The following is a 19,220-nucleotide window of genomic DNA, read 5'->3' as shown; positions in this document are numbered from 1 at the left end:
TGTTTGCATTCAGAAGCAACTGTAAAATGGCATTGTATGTACAGAAGATACTAATAACACAATGATAAAGGGGGGGACTGTAAAAAAAAATATATATATTTTTTTATTTTTTAATGATTTTTATTAATGACTGCACTATTTACGGGTAACGATAATTGAATACTCTTTTTTTTTTTTTTTTGTGTGCGTTACTTTATATTGAACATATGTATATGTATCCTGCATTGTGTTGTGGCTGTCTCAATATGACAAGTGCCGCATAGGCAGAGCTTTCTTAGACCCGTTTTTTCAGATCCACTTGTAGTTGGATACGGACGTGCGTGTGCCCAGATTTATTTATTTTTTGTTTAAAAAGAGCACAATACATTCATTTTTCGTTCCTTTATGAACGAGGGCCCTTAGAGTGCATCTGTAGTGTTCTGAACCTGGGAGCTCCTGACAGCACGTGAGGTGGAGATGATGGGAGCAAGGTAAGTAGTATGTGCGCAATGTGTGACTGGCATTGGGGGATAACTCTGTACAATTCTTGGTTGACACTGGTGCACTGGGGATATCTCTGCAGTAAATGGCCAACAACTAACTGGAGGTGGGGGGGGGGGATTGTTTATCTGTGAAATATATTGCTGGCACTCACAGATCTGTATATGCTTGGTAATGGGATGCACTGTGTAATTGTGCGGTGATGAGGTTTATATCTGCAATACATGACTGCCATATATATATATATATATATATATATATATATATATATATATACATCCCTTATTAACCATATTAGTGTATGTGAATTGTGCTATGTATAATGATTATGTCTGTCTGCATTGTAGGCCATTGTTACTGTATAATGCTGTCCATGGTGCTTATTTTAAAAATATATTTTTGGCTGGGAGGGACCTTAGAAACACAACTACAAATGACTCCACACTGTTTTCCATAGACACACCCACTTTTAATATTTCTCTGGTTCACCTTCCATGCCATATTTTGATCACACTGACTTGCGGTAACGTAGAGAAGAAACTTTATTGATCGCTGTGGGTTACAGCACATTCCAGTTTTGGCACCGATGTTACTGTACGACCCCCACAGACACTGTAATTGCACCTTTCTCCAGTTTCAGTGTAATAACGTCTGACTAATATTGTGCTTATTGTATTTATCACAGAGATATTGCATTATCGCTTGTTAAGTTCAGGTTTGTTCCTATATGTGTGTTATTTTTGTATATAATGGTCATCCTGCTTTGCAGGGATGTAGGTAAGACAGATTTTGTTCTTAACAGACCTAAAATCTAAGTTGTCTTATATAAGAGATACTAACAAACCAATAGCTGTAAATGCTCCATCCAATACCTTCATAGAATGAGATGTACTTATATGTACTGTGAAACAGAGTTCAAGCTACTGCTTTCTGTTATCAGCCTCTTTCAGTTAAATACACTGGATGTAATGGGATTACAGGCAGGGAGTCTACTGTGCATAGGAAAAATATTCTCCAATGTCTACAGCTTTTTATTCAATATTTTTTTTCTTCTAAGCGCCTAAAACATTTCCATATATATTTCTGAATGGTATCCGTTGCTCTTTTATATATGGTAACTTGTTAGATCTTTAAATGAGGTCTTCTGCATGATCCCTCCTATTGATTTCTCCCACCAGGCTCACGCACGATATTACACTGGAAGAATTTGAAGACGAGGATTTATCCGAGATTACGGAGATCAAAGATGAATGTGGAATCAGTTTGCACTGCAATGAGAGTCGGCACTGCAAAGTGAGTATATATAGGTTGGACGTCCACGGCGTACTGGTAATGATTGGTATAATTAAGTCTGACTGTATGAGTACACACAGATGTGAGCATGGATTTGTGTACACACAGAGATAAAACATTGGTCATTGTTTAAGATTTTAGGAACGAGGTTCTCCAGTAGAAGCGAACTAGGTGCGGGGGCAAACGCAGGACTTGTAGAGGGGGGTTTCCACACCACGCCGCTAGTGGGCGTGACCAGCATGCATGGGGGCGTAGCTATAATTTTAGACAGTGCTTTGCTGCTCACCTCCAACTCTTCCTATCCCCATAATATACATGGACAATGCTGCGTGCACTACTGCTAGGTGCACACAGCTCTCCCTTTTTAAGCAGAGCTGTGTGAAGCAGGAGCAGGATCCAGCCACCTCAATTATACAGTGCCCCAGGCTTGGAGGGGGGTTTCCAGGCACTAGAAACCCCCCTAGGTTTGCCTATGAAACTGCTCCATCTTTGTCTGTAATAGAACTGCTGACGTACACGCAATAATATATCTGGAGCCGGCGCTCATTCACAAACCTCAACCATTTAATCTTTACACGTATCTGTTATTGGCGTGAAGACTGCTTAGGAAACAGATTATGGGACTGCTGTATAGAAATAGTTACATATAGCAGGCAGCCCTCAGCCTTAGCAAGATGTGGTTATAGCTTTATATATTGTAGACTTTAATATAACAAAGTATATTAGAGCAGAGATGGTCACTTCTATATGTTACAGTGCCTGTTAGACATCAGTCATCCCTCATCTGTCCAGTCCCATGTCTGCATTAATAGTAGTGTTGGTAACCTCGTATTGTACAGTCCTGTGTGTCACCATGTTTTACGATGATTTAATAAGTAATATGAATACCCCATTAAGTTTATCCATTCAGCATCCACCCGACACCAAAAGCTTCCTCTATTCAGTGCTTGTCCCCAAACTTTCCTTGTAATATTCATCAGTTTCACAATATAAACATATTTCGGGTTATGCTTTGAAGAACTGGCTGATCTGTACCTCTCTCTACCTCTATATTAGGGTCGATGAATATCTGAGGTCTTGGCACACTGACACCAAGAAGGGACTGAGGTGCAAACTCGCAGCTACAGACATTTAGGGGGTTAATTTTATGTCTGAGTTTCCTCTCGCCACACCCTTGCTGTACCCCTAGTTTTATATACGTGGCTAAGAGGTTTCCACCTTCACCTTAGACTTGTACATGCCTTCCTGCCCTTTCTACTTCCTATCTTTGTGCTTTTCCTGAAGGTCTTTGTATCATGTAGGTCATGTTGTTCATTCTTGTTGTCCTTGGATATGTCACAGAGCTGCTCCCTGAATACAACAGACCAAGAGGTGTATTGTGTGTCAGGAGAGCAAAGACAATATAAAGGCTACAGGGAAAAACACAGCAGGAAGACAGAACTATATAGCAGTATACTTAGTAGAGGTTGCAGGAGGACTTGTACGCACAAATAAATTAAAGTTGTCCGAGGGTGGAAATCCCTCTAAGGAGTAAAGAACAATCCTCCTTTCATATAGGAGCAGTCCCTAGCCCTTGTTGTACACCAGACCTCTACAGCAGGCGCTATTGTCACATACTTTCTAACAGGTCATACTTGTCCCCTGCCTCTCGTTTTACAACATACAATTCCCTGATCTTTAGCAGACACGCGGCCGTGGTCTCCAGCATTACATGATGATGTACGGTTCTGCTCCCTGTGAGCGATGAGTGCAAGCCAAAATTAAATTGGTTCACACATCAAGCTGGATCTTAAAGGTCATAACCAGTATAAAAACAAGAAAAGCGCCTATTTATCATTATAGAGGACAGGGTCATTTTTTTTATCACCCTCGTCACAGCAATAAAACAATTAATTTTAATCACCATCTAACAATATTGTATTCTGGGCGCAGGACAATAGCCCTGTTCATTTTAAAGACATCTGCGCTCAAAGGAATTATGTATTTTATCATCAATAAATTACCTTCCCTTTGGGTACAAGCACCACCGTAATACTGGATCAATAGGCTCTCCCAGCAATGTTTAGCGCTGCTGGGATTATTGGCTGCAGAAACATTGTTGGTATATAGGGAAAAAAAGTCCTGTGTTGGCGAAAACACCCAGTTTAACTGGAGAAGGGCCTGAGACGGTGTTAGCTCCGCTTTCTGCAGCTAAATAAATTGCCTAATTCAGCTGTCCCCTAGAGGTCTATGGGAACTGTGGTAAATAGGTTATGGACAGAGAAATCAACCCATTGTTAAATAAGAAACAGCGGTGAAAGAGGGTTAACGTTGGGTTCTTAAAATGAAAGTCTAGGTCGTACACCGTGGAGCTACCCTCAGCCTTAGTAATACTCTGATAAGCATGGGTAACCAAAGTGGATGAGATCTGGTCGTTCTGCCCTCTGGTGGATGACTTACGGCATCACTGGAGCCTGTTTTTTGCAGTCGGATAATGACTGTACACAGGCTGGTAGCTGTCATTATCATACATCATGGTTGTTTTGGGGCCATAAATGCTTGATACTGCCCGCAGCATGGCAGCTTGTATAGCCAGCTTGAAATTAACTGATGAAAGGGTTGGAAACATGCAAACTTGCACTGAAGAACAAATGCTGTATGCAGCCCTTCTGCACTGAGTTCTCTTAACAGTGGGCTTTTAAATCTTTCATTTTCTGGAGTGCGCAGCTTAGAGATTTGAGCACCAATGAGTAATGCTGTGTTCACCGTTTGTTTCACCCAATACTACAAAGGGTTACTGCAGGTGAGAGCACTGCTAATGTCAACGGTACCTCCTACTTGCGGTTTGAAATGCCTTCTTTCGCCAGCAACAGCTTCGCCTTGCTTATTCCCTCTGCCTATTTAACAAATATACTTGTTCTGTTATCTCCATCTCGGGACGGCATGGTAAAAGACAATCAATTAATAAAATTCTATATTCTAAAAAAAAAAAGAAAAATACAATTTTTTTTTTTAATATTTAGAGGTTTTTAAATATTCTGTTTTACAGATATTTGCACTTTATTTTATAACATTTTTATTAGTGGAATTGGACTTTTAGTCCACTCCGGCATGCCACGAGCCACCATGTCGGCAGAGACAGGCCCGGGGAAGTGATAATTAACACTTGCCACTCTGGACCAGTATCAGTGAATTATTTTTTTTTTGTAAATTGCAATGATAATATTTATTTTTTTAATCGATTTAAAAAAAAAAAACCCCATCCTTATGGCCGGAGATAGGAGCCTATTGATATAGGCCCCAAAGAGAAGCCATGTAAATAGCAACTACCAGCGGTCTGTTCTCCTGAAAAGGAGTGGTGTATTTGTATTAGCTGCTGTCACAGCATGTGTTTATTATATAATGTAGACTGAATCCCGTACTGTAATTGCTGCCGTGCTGTTGGTACGTTACATGGATATTATTAAAGCATTCCGGCCGAAGCTTTGCCATCTCTGTCGTTGGTTTCTGGAGCCTTCCTTAAACTTCATTTAATTTCATATGCCGCCCATATGGCACTGCAGGGAGACCCACAGATGCCGCAGGCTTTCTTGAGGCTATCGCGTCTCCTCGCCAGTTGTCTCAGCCAAGATGAAGCGTTTGGCGCAGCCAATGCACTATCACCGCTTTTGGTGACCACTGGCCTTTTTCTGGATGCAGAGCCTGGATGTACACAAAGACAACAAGACAGTCCATTGTCTACATCATGTCACTATCCCGTAGAACTCTTATGTACTTAATGTTTCTTTTCTTTTTGTTCATTTAATATTATATCATCATCACCATTTATTTATATAGCGCCACTAATTCCGCAGCACTGTACAGAGAACTCACTCACATCAGTCCCTGCCCCATTGGGGCTTACAGTCTAAATTCCCTAACACACACACACACACACACACAGATAGACACACAGACTAGGGTCAATTTGATAGCAGCCAATTAACCTACTAGTATGTTTTTGGGGTGTGGGAGGAAACCGGAGCACCTGGAGGAAACCCACGCAAACACGGGGAGAACATACAAACTCCTCACAGATATATGTTACCTATCCTGATTCTAACCACAAACTGTCATAATCTGCTTCCTGTTGATCAGTATTCTACATCCATACGCACATTTTGTAATGTCTTCTCTTCCTATTGGCAATTCCATGAAAGGGTTTTAATTTTAATGTATTTCTAAGATGCATTTTATTAGGGTCAGATCACCTTTTTGTATTCAGTCTTCTCCTGTCTGTCCGTTATGTCCCCAGTGTAGGAGTGGGCGGGGATAGAATAACTTGTAGCCAATCAGTCATCAGGATGCTCACAGCAGTACAGAGTATTGCAGGAAATGTGCGTATGCTGATCTTGTGCCAGTCAGTCAGTGTCTGTCGGAGTTACATAGTGTATTGAGCACGTTCCTCAATGTAGTGATGTGAGGCTCCTGCACACTGATGCAGGAACATTGTTGTGTCCATGCACCTCTTCAGGGAAGTTCATGCACCTTGTATTCCTTTGCATACTTATATGTATGAGTTATGATATTGATTACTCTGCCACAAATTGTTAATATGGCTAACCCTTTTGAAATAGTCAGCAGTGGCCATGATGTAGGGCACAAATGAAGCCACGCCATGTCATTCCACCTTTATTTAAACATATCCTTGCATGATTGACGCATGACATTTTGTGCTATTTCTTGATATGTCCAAATAAACATGGCCGTGCCCAGTTGGCTTCAGGCTCGGCAGGATTTGTATTGAGAACCTGTGAGATAAGTGTGTATTTGTCTTAACTTCATGGCGTGCTACTATGTATTATTAAAAATGAACATAGAAAATCCCTGCATGTTATATATGACATAATGTGCACACGATAGTGTAAAGTACAAAGATGTTAGAAGACATGGAAGTGACTGTGTTAATGCAAAATGGTGCAGGTTACGTTCTTCTATGCTGATCCCAGAACTGCATATATAATATACATACTATATATCTTCTACAGTAGGGTGCATACTGGTCCTATATAATGAGGGTATGTAGAAGTTGTCCTACGATGCACCTACAGTACAATATAAAACTATCACAACAAGTGAAACAATGACATAAGTGTGATTAAGTCTTGTACTATGTAATATATAATAGATACTACATTACACAATGCATTATGTGAGAGCTTGAAGTTGAAAGCCATTTGTGTCTGCGATAACAGGTCTGGACTTGTGTCTATCTTTGTGTATGTTGTATTTACTTGCAGCCTCTGTGTTTCTCCAGGGATCTCAGGTCACGTTTGTGTGTCACGTATTTATCCCTCTCCTGTGCTGTCTGGCTGCTCTCTCTCTACCTCTGTGTTCCTGCTAATTACTATTCTATTTGAGTGCCGGTCCCGTGACGTCTGTGTCACTCGTCCTCTCCGCTGGCTCCACCAGTTGATTGTCAGTCCCTCTGTCACACTGTGTTCTCCATACTTCTTCTCCATGCTTTGCTTTTAGTCTTTGCAGTGACACTTTTCTCCTCGGGGACCTAATAACATTCTCCCCCTCTGTACCCCCCAGGCAGTCATCCTATTCACCCCCTCACCCTCCCAGCAGATGATGTCACACTGCCCCCTCTCCCTCCCCTCGGTCCCATGACTCTGTCTCCTGATCCCTTAGAGCCGCCTGCGTGCTGAGCCTGGTCCTGCCCCAGGAGGAGGGGGAGCTGCCAGTCGGATCCAGGCTGAGATGCTGCAGTTGGACTTGATCGATGCCGGACAGATCCCCGAAGAGGAGACTTTGGCCTCTGTGGTTCCCAGGCCGCTTCTCCCGGCATCTATGGACACCTACAGACCGAAGAGGCCTACGACTCTGAACCTGTTCCCACAAGCTCCACGCACACAGGTGAGACACACGTCTGGGGGGCAAAAACATCTGTTCATGGCTCCGTCATGCATCATCATCATCAACATTTATTTATGTAGCGCCAGCAAATTCCATAGCGCTGTACAATTGGGAGCAGCGTGTATAGCGTTTACACATGTGTGTGAACAAGCCTCATACACAGCAGACATGCCATACGCTGTTATTAAGTACACGCTATCACCACGTATGTGTCTGCAGACACTTCAAACATAGATAACCTGTAATGTGGACACTGGTCAGGTGCACAAAATGTGTACACGCATTATATACATTGATCCTGTGAGCAAAATGTCATACGAATTACTTAAAGAGCCATCAGTGACATCGCTGAGGCACGAGGCACTGATGCTGCTTGTCAGTTGCTATGCTGCAGCATAATTGCTTAATTTTCATATCTCACTTCCTGGAGACAAAGAGGGGAGTGTGTGAAAAAAAGAGGTGGGCGGGACATGCTGTTTACATCATCGGGTTGGGCGGGGCAAGGCGTACAATGATGCGAATTCCGCCATCGCGCCTCTGCGCAATCTGTATCCACTGAAGACGCCACTTGGCATGATTTGGGTAATCCTGGCATGCCCCCCTCACTTTGCCCACTCTCCTAGGAGTTTGGGAGGTCTCGCTCTAATCTGTGAGTCTCCTGGATATTAGTTAACAATGTCTATAACACAAAACCGTCTTCACAATTCACAAAATACTTATACACAGAATTGCTTCTCGCACGTAATGTACACAAAAAATGTACAAACCCATCAGTACATGCTGAGTACTCTATAGACATTAACGGGCCTGAGTCATTAAGGAGAGTAACGCAATAAAAAAGGAGTAACTTTGCACCTGGGCAAAACCATGTTGCTTTGGAATGGGGAGGTAAATTTAAAATGGGGGGACAGATTTATAGTTGGAGTAAAGCATGTCCTAGAACAACTTTAAATTTCAGTGTAAACATAAATCTATCAAGTATTTGTGTGCTACATGAAAAACAGACAGTATTTTTCGTGCGTGCAAAATAAAAAACTAATTTGCGCCCCTTGCATTGTAACATGGTTTGTCCAGGAGCAAACTTACTCCTTTTTTTTTGCTTTGCTCTCCTTAATGACTCAGGCCCTAACAAGAGTGCACAAACACAGTGCGGACATTCTATACAGCCTACGCACAATATAGAAGTCCATGTTATCTAATATTAATTTTACTGGACTTATCTAGTTTATAAAAGTGGTTTGAAGACATAACATTTGCTTATTTTCAGTGATACTGACCGTTACAGTGACTCCACAAGTTTAAGGGAGTTGTCCAGCTTCAGACAAGTTTATTTGTACATGTTGTTTTGTGTGTAGTGTTGTATATTTTTTACTAAATATATTGTTTTTCTTTCTGGCTTCATTTTATGCTTTTATTATTATTTACACAATTAAGCTTGGTGTTCTATTTCTGGGCTAGGCAAATAAACATCTCTTTCTGATTATATAAAGAAATTACTATAAAGGGAGGGTTGAAATCTGAAGTAGTCCAGTTAAAATTAAAATTAAATACCTTAAGGGAACAACGAGACTTGGGCCAAGATGACCCGTGACGTCAATGAATGAACTTAATTGGTCTTGAGGGTCAATACGCGAACAGCCAATCAGAACGGTTTTCCAACGTCCATCGGTTGCAAGCTGCTCTGATGATTACAGGACACTTTTGTTGTGTATTTATTTTGATTAAAACATTTTTTTAAATACTGTTACTATTCAATAGTGTTGTGGAACTACATGTTCCAGTAGGCCAAGGCTGCCAGGGCATATTGGCATACTTCCCAACATCTGGAGGTCCGAAAGAAGGACAAATAAACCCGTCACTGCCCACGAACTTCCGGTTTGCGCAGGCGCAGAGGCGCCTTTTGGCTACGTCCTGCCCCACTTCCTCCTAGACCACCCGATTTGTCCCGGTAACGGAGCGTGCGCTCCGATACCGGGACAAATTGTAAGTCGGGCGGGACAGTGGAACAATCCACTGAAATCGGGACTGCCCTGCTGGAATCGGGACACTTGGGAGGTATATTTAGTAGCACTTGTAAAACCACAAACACCAGCAGGTCCAAGCAGTCAATGGAGATTACTGGGACTTGTAGTTCCACAACAGTACTTTATCTTTTTGGCACCAATCGCCCTAATGGGGTTTTTTATACAAAAGCAATACATTTGATTATACCAGATGCGTTTAAGTCCACGGACATGTCATTTGTTTACCATGACATACACGGCTACAGGCCGCTAATGGGGCAGGGGGTGACATTTATCTTGGCAGGGGCTTTATGTCACAGCCTATCAGAATATCCCATGACAGAAGCATTGTGCTGCTAGCAGTGTAATCTCTGCTAATAGAAAATACGTAATCCTGTCAGGGGATGGTAATGGGATGAGAGCCGGCAAATGGCTTATCTCCCCTCAGTAACCTCCCTCCCCTGCTGCCTGACTTCCAGCCACTGTCTTTCCATCCTTCTACCCTTTCTGTCTCTCTCTCTTCTCCGTCATCCTCCTCTCACTCTTTTCATCGCCCCATTAGCGTTAGTTGCCATGGTTACAGTAGCTGGGGAGGGGAGGGGGGGTGATAATGGCCGCTCTGGGCTCTGTTGAGTCATCTCGGATCCCACTGCCTGACACCACCCGTCCCACTCGCAGTGACATAGCTGTCCCTAATTATCATGCACAATCATGCATTGTCCCTGTTTTCCAGTAATGACCAAATGTTCAGTATGTTCTGCATAGAGATTAATATTGTCACCATTGGTTCTTATTATCTGGGATGTAGAAGAAAAAAAAATGACATTATAATCCTGTTCAATGACCACATCATATTGTGGTGAAGCAAAGATCTGACACTGCCCCAGGTGTGACAGATTTATATTCACAAGCTCGGCAGCAAAGCTTCCCTGGGAATTATGTTGAAATGCCTTTGATGTCCCCTCATTGTAGGTGTTTTGCTTACACCATCAACTTCTATTCTCAACGTTTTCTGAGCAACGGGTTGCATAGGACTGACCAATCTTTATAAGCCTCAGGGGTTAATTTTTTTTTTTATGTCATGAACTTTTTCAGCTGCCATCCAGATTGCGAGATTTGTCAGCTACGTCACCCAGATTCGGTATTGACTTCCAAATGAGTACAAATGAAATAATCTGGAACTGTTTAGAACTTGACCCTTGAGATTAAGAGCCACAGAGGTGCATTCTGCGCATCTCAGCCACAGGAACCGTTAAACGTCAGATCACTGGGGCCTGATTCATTAAGAAACTTCTTATTTCAGTTTCCTGGACAAAAACCATGTTACAATGCAAGGGGTGCAAATTAGTATTCTGTTTTGCACATAAGTTAAATACTGACTGTTTTTTCATGTAGCACACAAATACTTGATAGCTTATTTGTAGACTGAAATTTAAAGTTGATATTTGTGTGCTACATGAAAAAACAGTCAGTATTTAACTTATGTGCAAAACAGAAAACTAATTTGCACCCCTTGCATTGTAACATGGTTTTATCCAGGAGACCGAAATAACAAGTTTCTTCAGTTAAGAACCTTAATGAATCAGGCTCACTGTCACTAGTGATATATATGCTGGGCGCAGAAAGCGCTTGTGTGACAATAACCAGCGTTTGTCTGGTGATCCGCATCATGTGGTATTGTTCTAAAATGTCTACAGACATCAGGTAAATTGGTCAATTTTTTGGTATGTTTTTATAGAACTATGTGATGGAAAGTCTAGGGAGCGCGAAAAGCCTTAATATTATTTATTATTAATATATATTTATTAATATAGCTTGTGAAAACGTGTTTTCACTGGTGATTGTCTTTTCTTTTTCCCTACATATTAAGGGGTTTACTGCTTTGAATAACACCGCCATTGTTAAATATTGGCACCTATCGCTGGCGAATGCTTCCTCATGCTTTGTTAGCAGTGTAGCTGAAAATTTCACACAGGCCCCGGGCCCCTGCACGTGCTTAGTGGAGCAGAACAAGGGCTTCCATAGAGATAAGTAACTGTTATTGTTCCTGATAGTATCACTCAGATTCTGCGACGATAAACTATTGTCAAAAGTCATTTATAGATCGCAGGTAATAGGCCTGTAAGAGGTGATGTAAACGATAAAAGTCATTATTTTTTAGCAATAAACCAGACACTTCCATGTGAACTGAGGGATCGGGCAGCACGGTGGCTCAGTGGTTAGCACTTCTGAGTCACAGCACTGGGGTCATGAGTTCAATTCCCGACCATGGCCTTATCTGTGTGGAGTTTGTATGTTCTCCATGTGTTTGCCTGGGTTTCCTCCGGGTGCTCCGGTTTCCTCCCACATTCCAAAAACATACTAGTAGGTTAATTGGCTGCTATCAAAATTGACCCTAGTCTCTCTCTCTCTCCCCGGGTGTGTATGTTAGCGAATTTAGACTGTAATCTCCAATGGGGCAGGGACTGATGTGAGAGAGTTCTCTGTACAGCGCTGCGGAATTAGTGGCACTAAATAAATAAATGGTGAGGATGATGATGATGTTGTAGTTTATTTTGCAGTTACATAGGTTTGTTTTAAATAACCAAGTAGATATACCAATGTTTCTGTTTTTATATCAAACTATTACACATGGGGTGAGGTTTGTGTTAAAGCAGAAAGGGGCAGCCTCTGTATTGTGGCGACATCCACAAAGAATAATACGATCACTGTGTGACTTGTAAATGAATACTGCAATTAGGGGATATTTCTAAAAACTGTTACACAGGAAAAATGCAACCATTCATACAGGCTTCTAAATGCCTGTAATTGGGTCTTTTGGATAATGGGCCTCAGATTTGCACCTGGACAAACAAATGTTGCAATATAAGGGGTTCAAATGTATTTTAGATTATTTGTGCTTCTTATCTCATATTATCTTTGTATATTTTGTAGGACACTTTGAATAACAACTCTCTGGGGAAAAAATACAGCTGGCAGGAAAGGGTGTCTCGCTCCTCCTCTCCACTGAAGACAGGTAAGTAAGACTGTGGTGAGTGCACCTGTGTGTCCCTGGTTTTAGGACCCTGTTCCAAGAGGAATTGGTATAGGACAAACAGTTAAACTATAGAGCAAAGCATGTCAGTTTGCTGCAATGTCAATGACCCCACACCTGCATATGAATCAAACAACCTGCTGCCTGTACAGAACATCTCTGATACATTAGCCGGGAACTCACACAAGCTTTGGCATTCCTCTAACAGAACAAGTAAATGTGAGACGTACCACCCTCTTTAGCAATATATACTTTCTCTAAATGATGGGACAGACGTGGATAAATATCAAACTAGTTGTTATAGGTAAAGTATATTATTTAGCTCAGTTATACACTGGTTTTCGTGTGTGTGTGTGTATGTATATATATATATATATATATATATATATATATATATATATATATATATATATATATATATATATGTATACACGTCAGAACATGACGTTACTCAAAAATGTACCCTATTCATTTGTTTCATGGTGATTCACAAATGAATGCAGAAGAGATGTAGTAAATGTTACATGTATCTTAGAATTACAGTTTACTGTTAACCTATGGGCTTGTGTACACAGTGGTCTTTTGGATCCATCTCTCCTCGTTAGCATTTTTATGGTGAACGAAGGGGGAGAAATCTACTAACAGTTTGACTGCGAAACATAGAGTCCTAAATAAAACCATTTCATAAGAGAGCCTTAGGCCTTGGATAGATATTGTTGCTTCTTGTGATCGGTGGTACATTAGCTGGTTCTCACATGATGACAAGCTTGACTTGTCCTCTAACAAAAATGATAACTATATTATTATTATTATCATTTATTTATATAGCGCCACTAATTCCGCAGCGCTGTACAGAGAACTCTCTCACATCAGTCCCTGCCCCATTGGAGCTTACAGTCTAATTCCCTAACATACACACACAGACAGACAGAGAGAGACTAGGGTCTATTTGTTAGCAGCCAATTAAGCTATTAGTATGTTTTTGGAGTGTGGGAGGAAACCGGAGCACCCGGAGGAAACCCATGCAAACACGGGTAGAATATACAAACTCCACACAGATAAGGCCATGGTCGGGAATCGAACTCATGACCCCAGTGCTGTGAGGCAGAAGTGCTAACCACTGAGCCACTGTGCTGTCCAATATATCTATATCTTCCTTACTGTCATCCGCAGGGGAGACGACTCCTTCCAACGAACATGTATGTCTGAGTGATGAGGGGAACCCACCAGCTGTCACCCAGGATCGCGGGACCTCCACCGATACTCCCTGCCGGCGTCACAACGCCACCCAGAGTTCCAATGATCCCTCTGGTCGCTCCTCCAACAGGTCATGCTTAGACCCTCACAGAGACCGCATCCGCTACCAGACAGATGTACGACTGGAGCCCACAGAAGAAATATTCCTGACTCCCGTTCAGAGGTGCTCGGACCCTCCAGAACCAGAAAGACCATTTATATCACAGGCTGGACCCTGCCGCATGTCGGTCAGCTCGGATGCAGACGTTAATGTCCGTCCCACCAATGAAAGCAGACAGCAGCTGTCCATCAGCGAGGAGGAGGAGGAGGAGGAAGGGGAGGATGGGGTTGGCTATCTTGGTTGCCCTGGTAGAGCCGGTGGTCCTCGTGGACTTCAGAGGTCATCCGTCAGCTCGGACACCAGTGGCTTATCTTATGACTCGGTCAAATACACGTTAGTGGTTGACGATAACGTGCAGCTACAGTTGATCAGCCTGCGGCAATGTTACTCAGGGTATAGCGACGACAGTGACAGTGGCACTGTGTACGACAACTGTGTTTCCTCGCCCTATGAGTCCGCCATTGGTGAGGAATATGAGGAAGAAGATGAGGAGGAACAGGTGGGGGCAGCCAGAAGGGAAACAAAAAGAGTCCGCAGGTCTATGTGCCTATCGGACACCTCTTCTGCCGACGGAGATGTCTCCTACTCTAAAAAGTTCCTCAACGTCTTCATGAATGGACGGTCACGCTGTACGAGTGAGTTTACCAGTGAGCCGATTTGTTCTAATATATTTATGTTGTTCTAGTGTTTTGGATATATATTGTTTTTGTTTTTTTGTGTAGTGGAGTTTTAGAAACACCTTTGCTTCTTTTTAGTTTGTGTTTGTTTTTATGCTTTCTATTCTAGTTTCATGTGTTTGTGCATGTTATTTTTGAGGAAGCGAGATGTCTACTCTTTTCACTGTACAGAATTGCTGTATTTTGGTCAGTGTTTTGGGGCGCTCTATAGGCAAAAGGTTTTATATTTTCTAGGGGCCCTCAGTTTCTAATCTCTCTCAGGTGCAGATTCCTTTGGTTTATTTTCATGCCTGATAAATGGGGAGGAACGAGAGCAGACACATCGAGCTGTGTTCAGGTAACACAATACTTAACTGTACTTCCAACAAAAGATTTCTTTTCATATCTGTTTAAAGCATATTCCACATATCCTCCTAATTTCATATATGTTTTTCTTATAAATAACAACTCTACACAAAACATTAGTCCCGGGTGGAGTACTCTAAGGTATGATAAAATATACTTCTAAGCTGGACAGTGGAGTTAAATGATCCGGTGAAGTTAAAGCGGCTTCGCGCTAGTCCCCTCTCTTCTACTAAGACAGACCCGTTTCAGGCACACAGGGGTGTTGCCAATGCCCCTGCTGATGCAGATTTTATGGCGCAGGGGCATCAGCAACCCCTCCGCCTTTATGAGTAACAGAAAGCAGAGAATTGCGGGATCAGTGGAGCATCCAAGGGGACCTGGTTGGATCAGGGTAATACTACTCCCAGGATAAGTAGATCTCTGTGTTTTGTCGTAACTTTTGGGTGAAGTTATCCTTTAAGATATTTCACCTGTTACAACTACGTTATTGAAGCCTAGTACTGTGACACCCAAAGTCCGGGACTCGTCGTTCTCTGTCTCTAACATAATGGACAACTCTTCCTGATCCCAGGCCCTTTAAATGTTTGTAACTGGGAATATTGCTGGTATATAAAATGTATCTGACAGCTACACACAGTAGGGGCATCTGATTTGGGGGCTGAACCAGTATTTCACCTATCAATTTCCTAGGAGCCAGTGACATCACTGGCTAATATTTGTGAGCATTAATTTATATACCCATGAGATGCTGGTGCCTAGTGAATTGTTTTGCCACAGTCTTGCTGTGGCTCGTAGCTGACTCTTCAGGGGAGGAATTAATTTTGGTGCGAGGTGCCAAGATGTGTCTCCGGAACTGTCCGCTTTCTGGCTTTCATGAATGAGCGGAGTTTCTGTAGCAAATTGTCCGGCAATATGAACAGCCGGACATCAAGGTGATGTCTGGTGGTACCACGCGGTTAATTCAATTCTCTCTTCCTGTCTCTTCTGCGTAGCTAAATGGGAAAGCCATAGACATTTTCTTTTTCCCCTTATAACTTGCATGGTCCAAGCCTGCTGGCAGAACACGGTTGTAGTTCACACTTCAGTCCTGGTTCCCTGCTGGCAATAGAGAGACAGCAAGGGGGTAACCCCCAGTGGCACCTATAACCTCAGTGGTCCCTGAAGCTACAACACTGGGTAACCACTGCCATGCCCAGCTCTTTCTGTGGCCAAAAACACGTCCAGAGCCCCTATACCGTTATATATACTGCTCAATGATGCCATAGGCTGTGATATACTATGCCCATATATAACGCTCTTTACAACATGGGATGTCCTACACATTTGTAGTCCTCAGGGCCATCATGCATACATGCCAAGGGCACCAAGACGCGTTATGTGGATTGGGGCCCTACAAGATTTAGTTAGTGAGTGTAGAAATAAATACTTAATGGGTACATTTAAAATAGTACATAAATATGTTTTGAACACATCCAATGGTCATATTATATATCACCCACTATATAACTCTACCCCTATCTGCAGATTCATGCCTCGTCACCCTGGGGAACTAGAGCTTGAGGTGGAGGACCCGCTGTTAGTGGAGGTTCAGGCTGAGGATTATTGGTATGAGGCTTATAACATGAGAACCGGGGAGCGTGGTATTTTCCCTGCTTACTATGCAGTCCAGGTGACTAAAGATCCGGATCACTTGGCAGGTAAGAGCACTACTTTCATTATGGTTCACGAATTTTATTACTTATAAAGTGCTGGGGTTAGTTTAAGAGGTACAAATGTCGCCCTGCTTATCCTGTGTACGTCCACATTAGCACAATCGTGTCCCATGTCCATGTTAACACATTGCGGGCAACTGTTGAACTCAATTGTGCTGTTTTATCTCTATCTTTGGGCACAAACGTTGTATCTACACACTCAGTGGATGAATGACGCCTCCATTTTGTGCCCTTCTGCCTCCATCTTGTCTGCACTGCATGGAGCAGATTCAGTGCACCCATTGGCTGGGCTTGGTAGAGGTAGCCATTTTGTGGGCTGAGCCAACCAATCAGTTCACTATCAACCAGTGACTTCAGTGAGTGACCCAACCAGTTTTTATGAGGGAGCATCCTATTAATTCACTAGATAGCAGGACTTCATGGAGTCAGGCAGTGCCTCAGTGAAGTCATCATTATATTAAGTAGTTGATGGGCTAATTCATCAATGACGTCCTTTATTTAGAAGTGTATTCAAATGTAAATGTCAGTGGTGTATGTAGCTGGTGGCTTTATTTATCGTCCTGGGAGATCCAGTTACTTTGATAGACAATCCAAATTTGTATTTTTGTGTTTTGTGAATATAATATTAAATCCTGAGTCAATTGGTTCAATATGTTGCATTAGGTTGTAAATAGAGAAAGTGATATGGGTATCGTGATCTGTGGTTTCTGCTTTGTCTATTCAGAGACTCGAGCCTCTGATTGGGTGGATCAGTTTTGGGTGAAGTTTCTCGGTTCGGTGCAGGTTCCGTATCACAAGGGGACAGACGTTCTCTGCACTGCCATGCAAAAGGTGAATATGCCAGTTCTTATGCTTACAGGGACTCAATGTTGTTCTTTCTTTTTGTGTTGTATACAACTTGGTATGTGCAAAAACTCTTCCTGATTTTTCTTCTAGGTTGATCTAAAACTTGTGTGTGTGTGTGTGTGTGTGTGTGTGTTCTAAAACGTGTGTGTACTGTTCAGCTATAGTTTTCAACCTTTTCGCTCCTAAACCCCTACTTCTCTTTTCCCTTCCCCGCCAGCAAGTAATACATGCCAAATGTCACGCTACCTGTTTACCAACAATGTTTCATGCTACTGTGGGCATAGTCATTGGACGGAGAGCTGACACTTCAGGTGTACTGCACTATATAATGCCAGTCCTAACTGAAATGTTACCCAGATACTGCAACATACCCCCTCCTTACAAGACACTACGTCGGCCTCCTGCACGTAGAAGCGACAGTCTCCCCTAGTATGAGGCTACGACTTCCAATACCTGCCAAGACTCCCCAATCTCTACTCCCAGTCGCCCGTGCCTAGTTCACTCAACATATGAAATTAAATTCTGTGGGATGTGCAGCCGAACATTACAATACCCCAACATCGCCGATCTTCCTACGCACCTCTAGCGCCCTCGCGATTGTTCCGGAGGCACTCCTTGAATTCCCCCCAATGACTGTGAAACCTGCTTGAAATTACATTCTAAATTATACACTCACACACTAGGGAGTTTGATCTCACCATTCCTCATCGTAAGATGGAAATTCAAGGATGCTAGACTTTATTTTTTTCCCCCTTCCATATGAAGCAGCCAAATGTTGTACTTAGTTTTTTTATTTCACTGAGATCGGTATAGTCTGTTGTTGGTATAGAAAGCAAGCAAAACGTCCCCTTGTAATTACTGGCATCTTCCCAGTGTGGAAAGCGGGGAGAGAACCAGTGATCTAGTTACTTTACAATGTTGTTGATATGGAGAGGATAATTTATCGAGTAAAGATGACAATCTTGCTATTTTATAATGCCTAGGTAAGTGATGGCGGATGTGTCTACATTCCCATAGATTGTAATCTTGTGGCAGAGCATTCTTTCCTCTCTCTCTGTATTACCCAGTATTGTTTTATTACTGTTTGTTCCCAATTGTAAAGCGCTGCGGAATTTCCTGGCGCTATATAAATAAACGATAATGGTGATTGAGCCCCATAGATGAGGTCTATGCGTGGTCCGTATTTGGGCACAGAAGCAGCAGATCTTCCTTAAATGTATTTAACTTAAACCCAGAGAGTTTCTGATTTCTTCAGCCCGTCTATTGTGTTACATTCTAGATGTCAGATAAATATTAGAACATTATCTGCAAACACGGTTACGTGAACTTCTTCAGTTCCAAATGTCCAGAGATCTAGCAAGTATCATCATCATTTATTTATATAACGCCACTAATTCTGCAGCGCTGTACAGAGAACTCACTCACATCAGTCCCTGCCCCATTGGGGCTTACAGACTAAATTCCCTAATATAGTCACACACAGACAGAGAGGGAGAGACTAGGGTCAATTTTGATAGCAGCCAATTAACCTACCAGTATGTTTTTGGAGTGTGGGAGGAAACCGGAGCACCCCCACGCAAAAACGGGGAGAAT

The 19,220-nt window shown here is 42.4% G+C and overlaps 1 protein-coding gene across 5 annotated transcripts in view; it reads left to right on the top strand.

The window, feature by feature from the left end:
- Positions 1–19,220, top strand: part of MAPK8IP1 (mitogen-activated protein kinase 8 interacting protein 1) — a 57,444-nt gene that overhangs the window by 27,023 nt on the left and 11,201 nt on the right. For 2 of the 5 annotated variants that reach the window (XM_075188230.1, XM_075188234.1), the window contains exons 2-8: positions 1,659–1,773; positions 7,429–7,653; positions 12,591–12,672; positions 13,864–14,694; positions 14,986–15,061; positions 16,594–16,766; positions 17,506–17,612. In XM_075188230.1, the coding sequence (XP_075044331.1) occupies positions 1,659–1,773; positions 7,429–7,653; positions 12,591–12,672; positions 13,864–14,694; positions 14,986–15,061; positions 16,594–16,766; positions 17,506–17,612 (1,609 nt within the window). The remainder of the gene's footprint in view (positions 1–1,658; positions 1,774–7,428; positions 7,654–12,590; positions 12,673–13,863; positions 14,695–14,985; positions 15,062–16,593; positions 16,767–17,505; positions 17,613–19,220) is intronic. The other 3 variants (XM_075188232.1, XM_075188231.1, XM_075188233.1) reach the window with 3 other exon arrangements.

The sequence above is a fragment of the Mixophyes fleayi genome, chromosome 10, assembly GCF_038048845.1.
Source record: "Mixophyes fleayi isolate aMixFle1 chromosome 10, aMixFle1.hap1, whole genome shotgun sequence".
Classification (NCBI taxonomy): Eukaryota; Metazoa; Chordata; class Amphibia; order Anura; family Limnodynastidae; genus Mixophyes; species Mixophyes fleayi.
This window is presented reverse-complemented; position numbering and strand designations above follow the sequence as displayed.